The sequence below is a fragment of the Acomys russatus genome, chromosome 19, assembly GCF_903995435.1.
Source record: "Acomys russatus chromosome 19, mAcoRus1.1, whole genome shotgun sequence".
NCBI lineage: Eukaryota > Metazoa > Chordata > Mammalia > Rodentia > Muridae > Acomys > Acomys russatus.
In genome coordinates, this window is record NC_067155.1 from 39,518,583 (window position 1) to 39,531,091 (window position 12,509).

A 12,509-nucleotide genomic window follows, 5' to 3' on the forward strand; every position below is an offset into this window, starting at 1 on the left:
TCTGGTATGTGGTGAGTTCAAGGGTAACCTGGGCTGCATAAAAACCTGCTCCCCAACAAACAAAGGAGAAAGGTGAGATGAGAATGTTCCTCAACGGGTAGAGCTCGTCTCGCCTAGCATGCGGAAAGTGGTGGGTCTCATCCCCAGCACTGCGTTAACTGGGTGTAGTAGTGCATGCCTGTGATATCAGGACTTGCAAGGGGAAAATAAAAGGGTCAAGAGTTCAAGGCCATCCTTGGCTACATAGTTAGTTCAAGGCTAGAGTGATATACATGGGACCTTGCCATTAAAAAAACAAAACAAAAACTACAACCCAGAAAAACAAAAAGATAAAAGGGCCAGGTTTGATACAGCCCCAGAGCTGGGTGGACCTAAAGCTCCTCTGCCACCCCCCATGATGTCTGTGTGCCTTAGGAAACTACAACAATGACAGTTTGGATGACAATCTGCGTCCGGACAGGAAGCCTACAGGCAACTCGCTTCTGCTGGGTGCTGCTTGGAAAATCCTTGAAGCCTCTGAGCCTGGGTGAGTTGGGTATAGGGATCTGGGTGAGCCTAGGTGAACTGAGCCTGGGTGGATTGTGCTTAGGGGAGCTAGGCCTATAAAGGGCTGAGCCTTAGGGAGCTAGGCCCAGGGATGTGGATTTGGGAGATGGACATGGGGTCTGAGCATGGGGGAGCTGGGCATCTGATGAGCTGGGCCTAGGGAAACCTGACCCTGGGGGAAGTCAGCTAGTGACTGTCCTCTGTGTGTCTGGGCTTCCTCTGTGCAGGACTCCCTACTACCAGGAGTCCAGTCAGGTCTCTTTTTCCTCTCCGAGTTCCCAGTGCTAGAGACGGGACTCAGGGCTTTGCCCCAGGCAGACACACACTCAGCAACTAGCTAGGGTTCCCTCCCTGACCCTAGGCTAGAAGTTTGAAAAGTGGTTCTGACAGGGATGGGGGCAGGGTGTGTGTAACCAAGTCCATAAAGTGCTCTCCTGGCATCCTAGCCCTGGATCCCATCCCCAGCACCATATGAAGCAAGCACAACGCCTGCAATACCAACGGATGGGAGGTGGAGGCAGGGGGTCAGTATTTCAAAGTCATCTTGGTCCGTATAGTCAATTCAAGGCTGGCTTGGGATACATGAGACCCTATCAAAAAATAAATGGGGCTGGAGAGGTGGCTCAGCACTTGAGTGCTTGCTGCTTTGTAGAGGACCCAGGTTTGGTTCCCAGCATCCACGTGGCAGCTCACAGGCTCCTGTAACTCCAGCTAAAGCTAATCTTATGCCCTCTAGGCACCTGCACTCATATGAATATACACACACATAGACATTCACAGATGTAATTAAGCATAATAAACTAAACACTAAAAAATAAATAATAAAATGTAAAAAAGCCTGGCATGGTGGCTCCTGTCTTGTTTTGTTTTGTTTTGTCTTTGTTTTTAGAGGCAAGGTTTCTCTGTGTAGCCTTGGCTGTTCTGGACTTGCTTTTTAGACCAGGCTGGCCTCAAACGCAGAGCGATCCACTTGCCTCTGCCTCCTGAGTGTTGGGATTAAAGGTGTGTGCCACCACACCCAGCTGGCTCGTGTCTTTAACTCCCAGTCCTTGGGAGGCAGGGGCAGGTGGATCTCTGTGAGTTCAAGGCCAGCCTCATCTACATAGTGAGTTCCCAGGACAGCCAGGACTATGTAGAGAGACCCTGTCTCAAACAAAAAACAAAATAGTTAAATAAAAGTGTTCTAATGTCTCAGGCCTACACCAACTGACTTCTCTTACGCTTGCCTTTGACATAGCCACTTGAGAAGTCCTGTTGACCTCTAGCCTTCTTCCTTCCAGATGCAGCCCCTGGCCACTTGAGGGGGGCTTTGTTTCCTTCCCACTCTCCCCTCGGTGGCTTAGCTTCAGTTTGGCAGATTCTTCCTCAACCCTAATTTTCTAACCTTTCCTCTGCTCCTCATCCAGCTGCTTCCTAGAGGGGGCCAAGTCCTCCAGCTGCAAAGAGAACAGCATGGATGACGCCTGGACTAAAAAGTGTGCCATCTTAATGAACCCTGTCGGTGAGAGACATCTCCTCCTAGGCCCTGGGCATGGCTCTTGGCAGGGCATGATGGGAAAAAGAGCCAGAGTAGAAGCAGATAGGAAGGCATGGAGACCAACAGGAGTACAAAGTAGCCGGTGGTTATCTTCTTGGAAACCATGACTGACAGGCCCTCTTAGCCACAGGGTCCCAGCGCATCTAGTTTTGTCATTGTTGTTTTGTTTCTGCTTATTTGTTTGTTTTGAGACGTGGTCCCATGTACCCCAGGCTGGCCTTGAACATACTGGGTAGCCAAGGATGACTTTGAACTTCTGATCCTCCTGCCTCAACATCTTGAATGCTTGGGACTACAGCTGTTTACCACCACAACCAGTTTATGTGGTGCTGGGGGATCAAACCTGGGACATGCCAGGCAAACACAGCTGAGTTACATTCCCAGCTCCTGTTTGGGTTTTTCCCCCCCACATAAGGCCTCAGTTTTATCCCAGGGTGGCCTCAGTCTCTCTGTGTAGCTCAGGCTGGTCTTAGAATCACAGTGATCCTCAGTCTCCCAAGTGCTGGGGTTATAGGCCTGTGATACCATGCCTGACCACATCTAGGCTTTGATGAAAGTGGATATTAAGTTAGCTGTTCAGGGACTGAGGAGATAACTCAATTGGAAAATGCCTTGCAAGCACAAGACCTGAGTTTGATCCCTAGAACTCAAATAAAAAACCTGAGTATGGGGCTGGAGAGATAGCTCAGAGGTTAAGAACACTGTCTGCTTTTCCAGAGGTCCCAAGTTCAATTCTCAGCAATCACATGGTGCTCATGACCATCTGTAATGAGATCTGGTGCCCTCTTATGGCCTCAGGCACACATGTGGGCAGAACACTGTACAAATAGTAAATAAACTCTGAATGTGGGCCTGCAGAGAGTAAAGGCACTTAGAATAAAATCTGAAGACCTGAGTTCAATCCTTGGAAGCAACTCCAGGAAGTTGTACTGTGACCTCCACAGGTGTATTGTGGCATGCATAGACCTTTCCTCACAAAGGATAATAATAATAATGATTAATAACAACAACAGTAATAATAATAATAAAGCAACACATGTGCTATCCCAGTGCTGAGAGAGTAGAGACAGGCAAATCCTTGGAGCTCCCTGGTTAACCAGCTTAGCCAACTTGGTGAGTTCTTGGTCTCTGAGAGACCATGCTTCAAAGAGCAAGAGAGAACTGGAAAGATGGCTCTGAGGACATGAGTGCCTGCCATCAAATCGAACAACCCACATTTGATCCCTGGGACCCACAAGGTGGGAGGGGAGAACTAACTCCTGTGGGTTGTATTCTGACCTTCACATGTGTGCTATGGCACATGTGCCTCTACACGCACGCACGCACGCACGCACACAGGCACATACTTAGCATATATGAGGTGGGACCAGGAAGATGGCTCAGCACATAAAGCTGCTTGCTCCAACTTGAGTTTAATCCCAAGAACTCATGTAAATTTGGAAGGAAAGAACCAACTCCATGTAGCGGTTGTCTGACCTCCACATGCCATAGCATATGTGCCCATACATACATGTTATACACACAGTAATGCCATAGCACATGTGCACATACATACATCTCATCATCATCATCATCATCATCATAATAATAATAATAATAATACAACCCAGAGTGAATGGTGCCTGAGGAATGACACCTGAAGTTGTCTTCTGGTCTCCACATGCATGTACACATATGTGCACCTGCACACACATACAGACACACACATATTCCCTAAATTAGCTGCACAGATGCGTTAAGGCCCAGGTTGCTCACTGGGCTCACCCTCTTCTCCCCAACCTTGTCTTGTCCTCCAGGGCCTTTCTCCGGTTGCCATGAGGCAGTGCCTCCGCAGGCCAGCTTCTCCAGTTGTGTGTATAGCCAGTGTGGGACCAAGGGGGACAACCTGGCCCTCTGCCGCTCCCTACAGGCCTATGCATCTCTGTGTGCCCAAGCCGGCCAGGTGACTACCTGGCGCAACAGCACCTTCTGCCGTGAGTGATCCTTCCTCTAGCTCCTATAGCCCTTGGGGAATTCCGAGGACCCTGTTCTCTCCCATCCCAAAGCTCCATCCCCCAGTCTGCACCCACACCCACAGGGAGCTCTCAGGAGCTCGTGTAACCCAGGCTAGCCTCAAACTTGCTGTGTAGGTGAGGAGTGCTGGGATTACTGGCATACACCACCATGCCTGACTCCATCTGACTTTTTACCTCATCAAAAATTTGGCCTTGTGTCTAGTTATTGTCCCCTTCTTCTAGGCCACTTCTTTTAACCAAACCCTTTAAGCATTTTAAAAATTAGTTAATTAAATAATTTTGAGACAGAGTCTCACTGTGTAGCCCTGGCTGCCTGGAACTGGCTGTGTAGATCAGATTGGACTCAAACTTGCAGAGGTCTGCCTGCTTCTGCCTCCTGAGTGCTGGGATTAAAGGCTTGGGCCATCCTCCTGGAGAGCTCAGTCTTTAAACTGTCTTAAATTTTTGTTTTGTTTTGTTTTCTGTTTGGGTTGGTTGGTATTTGCAGTGTGTGAGTTTGTGTGTGGTGTGCATGTGGAGGGCAGAGGACAACTTGTAGGAGTTGGTTTTCTCCTTCCCCATGAGGGCCCTGGGGACCAAACTCAGGTTAACAGGTTGTCAGCAAGCACATTTACTGTCTGATCTATTATTGGCCCCTATGTATTCATTTTTATACGTGTGGGCACACGTGTGCATGTGTGTGTGTGTGTGTGTGTGTGTGTGTGTGTACATGTGCATGTGTCTAAAGACAAAGGTTGGCCTCAGGTGTCTTCCTTGCTCTCTCTCCACCTTATTTGCAGAGGCAGGCTCTCTCAATAAACCTGGAGCTTTTCCACTGGGCTAGTCTAGCTAGCCAGCTTGCCCCTGGGACCCCTGTCTTGGCCTCCAGAGCTGTGGGATTACAGGTAGACGACCACACCCATCCAGCTCTTACGCAGTTGCTGGGGGTCAGAATTCTTGTCCTCACAGCACTTGGCAAACACTTTACCTGTTTGGCCATCTTCCCAATCCCATTAGTTTGGTTTTAAGACAAAAATCTTGTTGAGTTGCCAAAATTGGCCTTGAGCTCTCCATAGAGTCTAGGGTGTTCTCAGCAGTCTCTTGACTGCTGGGGTCTGAGACCTACAGCCTTCTGCTTCTATCTCTTTAGTGCTACAGGCTGAACCCAAGGCTTTGTGTATGCTAGGCGGCCCCACTGCCGTAAAGGTAAACCCCATTTTGGGGGAAACAGTATGGCAGTTCCTAAAAATAACCCAAGCAGATTTACCATCTGACCTGCAATCCAGCCCTTCATATGTGCAGAAAACAATAACTTAGCTGAACTAAAATGCTTATGCAAACACTCTTCGTCACAGCCAACAAGTGGACAGAAGTTTGGGCTGCAGATAACCTCTAATGCCTGTGCTCGAGAGGCAGCGGCAGGAGTGATGGCAGTTGGCGGCCAGCCTCTGCTATCCAGAAAGATCCTACCAAGAACAAAAAAGATTAAAAACAATTTGAGTGCCTTATCAACAGCGGAGAGGGTAAACAACATAGAGCATAGTTATGCATATAGTTATATAGTTATGCAGCTATAAAAAGAATGGAATCTCAACATGGGTGAATGAAAACCCTGCTCACTAGAGAAGCCACCAAGGATCAAATGTGGCACCATATGTATAAAATGTCCAAAGCCATCTTGAACATTTTAGAAATTATTTATTTATTTATTTGCTTTTACTTTATGTGCATTGATGTTTTGCCTGCATGCATGTCAGTGTTGGATCCTGGAGTTACAGACAGCTGTGAGCTGCCATGTGGGTGCTGGGAATTGAACCCGGGTCTTTTGGAAGAATGAACAGAGCTCTGGATCACTGAGCTCTCTCTCTCTCAGCCCCCTTTTTGGACATTTTTCAAAGTGTCCAGAGTTCAGTGGTAAGAAGGCCATTCCCTTTATTCTACAGCCATCAAACCCTTCCCACCATGCATTACCTGAACTTTCTCTCCCCCTACTGAAACTCTGAACCACATCCCTATCCCACATCCCCCTCTGTCCCTACAACCTTTACTTCCTCTAAGAACTGGATGGTGGTACAGGACTGTGATCAGCACCTGGGAGGAAGCAGGAGGATCAGGAGTTCAGGGTCAGCCTGGGCTATATAAGGAGTTCAGACCTCCTAGGACTACATAGTTAGATGCTTTCTCCTTTCCTAGCCCCTCAAAAAGTATACAGCACCTGAGGAATGACACCTGAGGTTAAGTGTTCATTTTAATATTTTAAAAAAGATTTATTTATTATTTATACAGTGTTCTGCCTGCACAGCAGAAGAGGGCACCAAATCTCACTAGAGATGGTGAGCCACCATGTGGTTGCTGGGAATTGAACTCAGGACCTTTGGAAGAGCAGCCAGAGCTCTTAACCTCTGAGCCATCTCTCCAGCCCCTCATTTTTAATATTTTAAATGGCACCTATGCTATAGGTATGACTTTAATATTCCTACACATCTATACACCCATCCCCACACATGTGAACATGTGCATACACACAAAGAATCATGTAGTATGTGTCCTGTGATAATCAACTTCTTTCTTATTTTTAAATAATTTTTTTTATTTTTAGTGCATTGGTGTTTTGCCTGCAGGTATGTCTGTATAAGAGTGTCATATCTTGGAGTTACAGACAGTTGTGACTGTCATGTGGTTGCTGGGAATTGAACCCAGGTCCTGTGGAAGAGCAGTCAATGCTCTTAACCACTGAACCATCTCTCTAGCCCCAACTTCTTCCACTTAGCATGATTTCCCAGGTTCATCCATTTGTAGCACATACCAGGACATTATTTTTGAGGAGGAAGATGGGATTTTAGACAGGTTTTCATCTATCTCATGCAGGCCGTGAACTCGTGGCAATCTTCCTCCATCCGCTTCCCCTGAGCCCTAGGGTTATAGGTGTGTCCTGCCATGCCCAGGTCTTACTTCCTTTGGAAAGCTAAATAATAGTTCTTTGTAGAACCATGAGAGGCATGTGTGGTAATTGATGCTTGTAACTTCAGCAGTCTGGGGGCTGAGGAAGGAGGATTATGAGTTTGAGGTCAGCTTGGGCTACAGAGAAAAACCCTGTACTGATCAAGCAGTTAAATCAATCAATAAAACAGGGCACGGTGGCACAGTTCTGTAATCCCAGAACTGGGGAGACGAGGCAGGAGGATCAGAAATCCAAGGTCACGCCTAACTACATAGCAAATTCAAGGCTAGCCTCGGCTACATGAGACCTTGCCTCAAAAGAAGAAGAAAAAAGTTAAAAGCCCACGACATAGATAGACCAGGGTTTCTTATGCATCAGTCAACTGGGCCAGGAGCTAGCAGTGCAATGCTGCCTTTTTTTAAACATTTATTTTCCTCTTAGCTCTGAGGTGCCCGCCCAGGAGCAGCTACAACCCATGTGCCGACCCCTGCCCAGCCACCTGCCTCACCCTAAGCACCCCAAGAGACTGCCCAACACTGCCCTGCTTCGAGGGCTGTGAATGCCAGAGAGGCCACATCCTGAGTGGAACCACCTGTGTGCCCCTCAGACACTGTGGCTGTAGTGACCAGGAAGGCTCCTATCACATGGTGAGAGGCCTTATGGCACGGGATGTTCTCCCCTTCTGCCTTCACGTGGGCAGGCGTGGGGAGGCAAGAGAGAAGAGAGGCCTCAGGGCCCAAGAAAAGGGGGGAGGGCAGGACAGAGCTGGGGGTGAGGACAAAGGCTAGATGCTGAGGAGGAGAAAAAGTCAGAGATCAAGATCCAGGAGTGGTGGTGCATGCCTAGACTCGGCTCGTGGAAGGCTGAGGTGGAAGGACCAGAAACTCAAGGGCATCCTGGGCTACAGAGCGAGAGCGTGTCTCAAAGAAAAGATAGATGGGCAGATAGAAGGAAAGCGGAGGTGGAGGAGGATGGAAGGGCAGGAAGGAAAATGTCTGGTGAAGGGAAGGAGGGAGGGAAGGAAGAGAGAAAGATGAGGGAAGGGCAGGGACCAAATGCAGTTTACCCTTCTGGGTTGGGGAGGGCTCCACCCATCTCCAGTTTCCAAGTTTCCTATTGGCTCTGCTGATGATGGCCATGCCCCACAGTTGGGGGAGAGCTGGTACACGGAGAAGACCTGCACCACCATCTGCACCTGCTCAGTCCACGGCAACATCGCCTGCAACCAAACGGCCTGTGAGGCCAACCACGTGTGCTTGCGCCAGGATGGGCGGCTGCGCTGTGCCGCAGGTAAGCGAGAGTGGGGTGGGGGTGGGAGGCTGGGGGGGTAGGGGGAGTAAAGGGTGGGGTGGGCATGCTGCAGGGGACCCTTAGTCACTAGGGGCAGCTTTCCAAGTCCTCTACATCCCCTCTTGACATGCCCTGTGGTGCTGGAGTCTTCACATAGCCTGGCCTTACCTGGTGGAACTCAAAGTGCCATCCCTCCCCTCACCCCAACCCTAGGTTAGTCTTGAACTCCTGATATTCCCACGGCTTCCCACGGTATTGGTTGGGATTACGTTTAGTTATTTTGTGTGGGGAGGTGGACATGCACCTGTGCGTATGGAGGTCAGAGGTCAACTTATGGGAATCAATTCTCATTTTCCACCATGTGAGTTCTGGGAATCAAACTCAGGTTATTAGGCTTGGCCTGTTCACCCATCTCATTGGCCCCATGCCTGCTCTTCTGTGGCGTATTTTAAGTTTCTGGCTGTGTGAGTCACATCCTATCTGCCCTGAAGCCTTGTGCCAGCAAATCCTTGGATTTTGATTCTTAAATGTGGTTGTCTTCTCTCTTGGGTCTCTCTGGCCTGGACCAGGCAGAGAGAAGGATGGACTGCATTCCTGGGGACGTTGAAGTGATCCCTTAGTCACCTCTTTCTCCACAGAGATTGGAGAGTGTCACATCTCAGAGGATTCCCAGATCGTGAGCTTCGATGGCTATAGCCATCCTATCCAAGACATGTGTACTTACATCATGGTCAAAGTGTGCCACCCCAACATGAACCTGCCTTTCTTCACGATCAGTGCCAAGACTGAGCAGAACACCAGAAGCAAAAGCAAGACCTTCGGCGTCTATCAGCTATACATTGAGATCTTCAGCTTCCATGTCACTCTGCAGAAAGACCATTCAGTCCTGGTACGTTGGGTACCAGTCCTGGGCTGGGAAGGAAGAGTGAACCCTGGGAGGAGAGCTCGGGTTTTTCCATCTACTCATGGATCTATTTTCCTCTTCAGATCAATGACACGCTGGTCACCCTTCCTGCCACCACCCAGATCCCGGGAGTCAGCATCACGACTGAAGACGTCTATACCATTGTCACAATTAAGGATGAAGTTCAAGTCAAATTTGAGAGCAATAATTTCTTAGATATCAAAATCCCTGCATCTTCAAATGGAAAGGTGAGGAGGAAAAACACCATGGCCTTTGAGGGGCAAATGGCATCCCATTCTAACACACCAGAGAGGTCATTCCCCAGCATAGAGGAAGAAAGCTGAATGTTCATTTCCATGTAGGGGTGGCAAGTATGCATCAATGAAAAATGCCCTTAGACTTGGCATGCACCTCTTATCGTAGCATGTGAGAGGCTGAGGCAGGAGGATGGCCAGTTCCAGGCTACCTAGAGAGACTGTCTCAAAACCAAAAGGCTTAGGTTTCATTTCTTTTGGAAAAGAAAAAAGTGCTTTATCCCTCTCTACTCACTTAGCGCTGAAAATCCACCTCCCCCTGCCTGCCCAGGTCTGCGGTGTGTGTGGCAACTTCAACGGCGAAGAAGAGGATGAGCTCATGATGCCCAGTGACGAGCTAGCTGAGGATGAGCAGGAGTTCATGAATAGCTGGGAAGATAAGAGCATCTACCCAACGTAATGGTCCTCTAAGGCTGTCTATCCATCCTGCTTCCCTCCTTCCCTTCCATTCCTTTCTCCCTTGTTTCTTCACTTCTGCCCTTTCAGGTCTTGTTGTGTAGCCCTGGCTGGCCTAGAACTGAACAGGTTGACCAGGCAAGAGCCCTAACCTGGAACCATATTCCCAGCTTCCATTTTATTTCATTTATTGTTATTGTGTCTGGCGGTGTGAGTGGGCTTCAATATGCATGGTGCACACGTGGAATCTTGAGTCAACTAGTACTTTTGCTTGCTGAGCCATTTTGCCATCACCTTTCCTGTGTGTGCGTGTGCGTGTGCGCGCGTGTGTGTGTGCGCGCGTGTGTGTGTGTGCATATTTAAGGCAAGGTCTTATATATTCCGTGCCAGCCTCAAACCCATCTGTAGCTGAGGATGACTTTGAATTTTTTTCCTTTTTTCTTTCTTTCTTCCTTTCTTTCTCTCAACTCAGAGATCTGCCTGCCTCTGTCTCCTGAGTACTGAGATTAAAGGTGTATGCCACTGCCACCATCACCACCCAGTGAACAACTTCTAAAAAATTATCTTTTTTATTTTCTGTGTATGAGTGTTTCGCCTGTATGTGTACATGTGCACTGCATATGTGTCTCGTGCCCATCGTGATGAGAAGAGGGCACTGGACCCCCTGAAGCTGGTTAAGGGTGCTTATGAACTATCATGTGGGTACTGGAGATTGAACTTGGGGTCCTCCGCAAGAGCAACAAGTTCTTGACCACTGACCCATCTCTCCAGCCTCCTTGAACAACTTAAACTTTTTTCTTTCAATTTTATGAATTCTGTTTGTGTGTGTACACGCACCGCGGTGCCTGTGTGGAGGCCCCAGGACAGTTAGTAAGAGTACATGCCCTCCTATTCCAGTGTGTCGGGTCCAGGGATCCCATTCAGGTCCTGAGGTGCGCTGGCAAGGGCCTTAGTTGCCATAATTTCTCACCATCCCCAGCTCTGAACTTCTGCCCCCCCCCCCCCAGGCTTCCCCTTCCAAGCACCTGAGAGCAGGCATACTCCACCATGCCCAGCTCTTCTGAGGCCCTGCTTTCGCTTTCCCATTCTAGTTGCCAGAGAATGGAGGAACAGAACATCCAAGTGAAACCGCAGGAGATCATGAATGGAAAATGCAGGCCCAGTGACTTTGAGAAAGCACAGGCAAACTGCCAAAGGGCCCTGCTGAGTCCTGTCTGGGCCCAGTGTGCCTCCCAGGTTCCCCTCAAGCCCTTCCTGCTCGGATGCATGAACAGCTTCTGTGAGTTCAGAGAGCTCTTCCGTGCTCTCTGTGAGTCCCTGCAGTCCTTCGGAGACGCCTGCCTTAACCAGGGGCTTGCACCACCTATCTGGAGGAACAGCAGCTTCTGCCGTGAGTCTCCCTGTAGTTACCCCAGAGCTACTCCAAACCCCATGTCTCCTCACAGATTTCTCTAGCTTAGGCTGGCCTCAAGCTAAGGGTCCTCCTGCCTCTGCCTCCTGAATACTGGAGTGTTACAGTTAAATTAGCAGTATGGCCTAATAATGTTTATTCTTAGGCCTATAATTATTATTACGGCAGTATAACCTACTAGCAATCAATCGACACAGACACCTGTTATATTTTTTAAATAGCCTTAGCTAACCTGGGGCACGGCATATAGTAATCCCCTAAACTACCTCCCATGGTGGGGCAGGTATGGAATCCCTGTCCCAATCCCATGCCATCTGCTTCTAATAATTTCTCTCAAGCTACCTCCCATCCATAATCTCATATACTTGCTAATGTTCTTCATCTGGGCCAAATCCTCCATCCACACCTGCCATGAGCTTCTCCTCCACCTAACCCATGGCAGCCTTCTTCTCTTCTCCTCTCCTCCAGTCTCTCTCCTTCCCAAGATTCTCTCTGTCTCCCCAAGCCCTGGAACCTTAGCTGTGCCTACCCCATTTGCCCTGCACGGGTGCGATGGCCTTTTATTTGTCAAACAGGTTAGGCTCCTTAGGCAAGGTGGGTCACAGAGACAGCAAGCAGTAATTAGCGTCAAAATACATCAGACCAACCTCCAACAAGTCCCCTTTTATATCTAAATAAAAAGGTCATTCTTTTTATATACAGTAAGAACAATTATGAAAAATTATAAAAACCAATAGGTAAGACTCACAGACATAATGTCTAATCTAAAGATACTTGGCAAACCTTGAAGAGAGATGATCTATCTTGGCGAGTCTAAAGTTCTGAATGTAAATCAATCTCTATTAAAGCTCATATCTATCAACCTAAAAATATCTATCTAGACCTAAAGGTATCTTCTTAACTTCTAAACAACTAAGTTTAAGTTTAAAACTAACTATCTGGTCTTCAACCCCATCAGAGACTTGAGAAGGAATAAATTTAATTACCTGAGTAAACAGGAAGTACAGGTTAGCATCTTCCAAAATGAAAAAATTACAGAGAGAGTTTGCTGCCTGAACAGTCACCCAAAACTCTAACGTTGTACCCTAAAAACCTCTGTGTGTGTGTGTGTGTGTGTGTGTGTGTGTGTGTGTGTGTGTGTAGGAGCATGTGCATGTACATATGGAGACTAGAAAC

The 12,509-nt window shown here is 48.2% G+C and overlaps 1 protein-coding gene across 1 annotated transcript in view; it reads left to right on the plus strand.

Moving 5' to 3' along the window:
• Zan (zonadhesin) overlaps positions 1 to 12,509 on the plus strand; it is a 100,966-nt gene that overhangs the window by 31,651 nt on the left and 56,806 nt on the right. Inside the window, 9 exon segments of the mRNA XM_051162130.1 lie at positions 415 to 526; positions 1,953 to 2,047; positions 3,880 to 4,056; positions 7,460 to 7,665; positions 8,167 to 8,308; positions 8,947 to 9,206; positions 9,296 to 9,460; positions 9,798 to 9,922; positions 11,014 to 11,312. Coding sequence (XP_051018087.1) covers positions 415 to 526; positions 1,953 to 2,047; positions 3,880 to 4,056; positions 7,460 to 7,665; positions 8,167 to 8,308; positions 8,947 to 9,206; positions 9,296 to 9,460; positions 9,798 to 9,922; positions 11,014 to 11,312 — 1,581 coding nt within the window.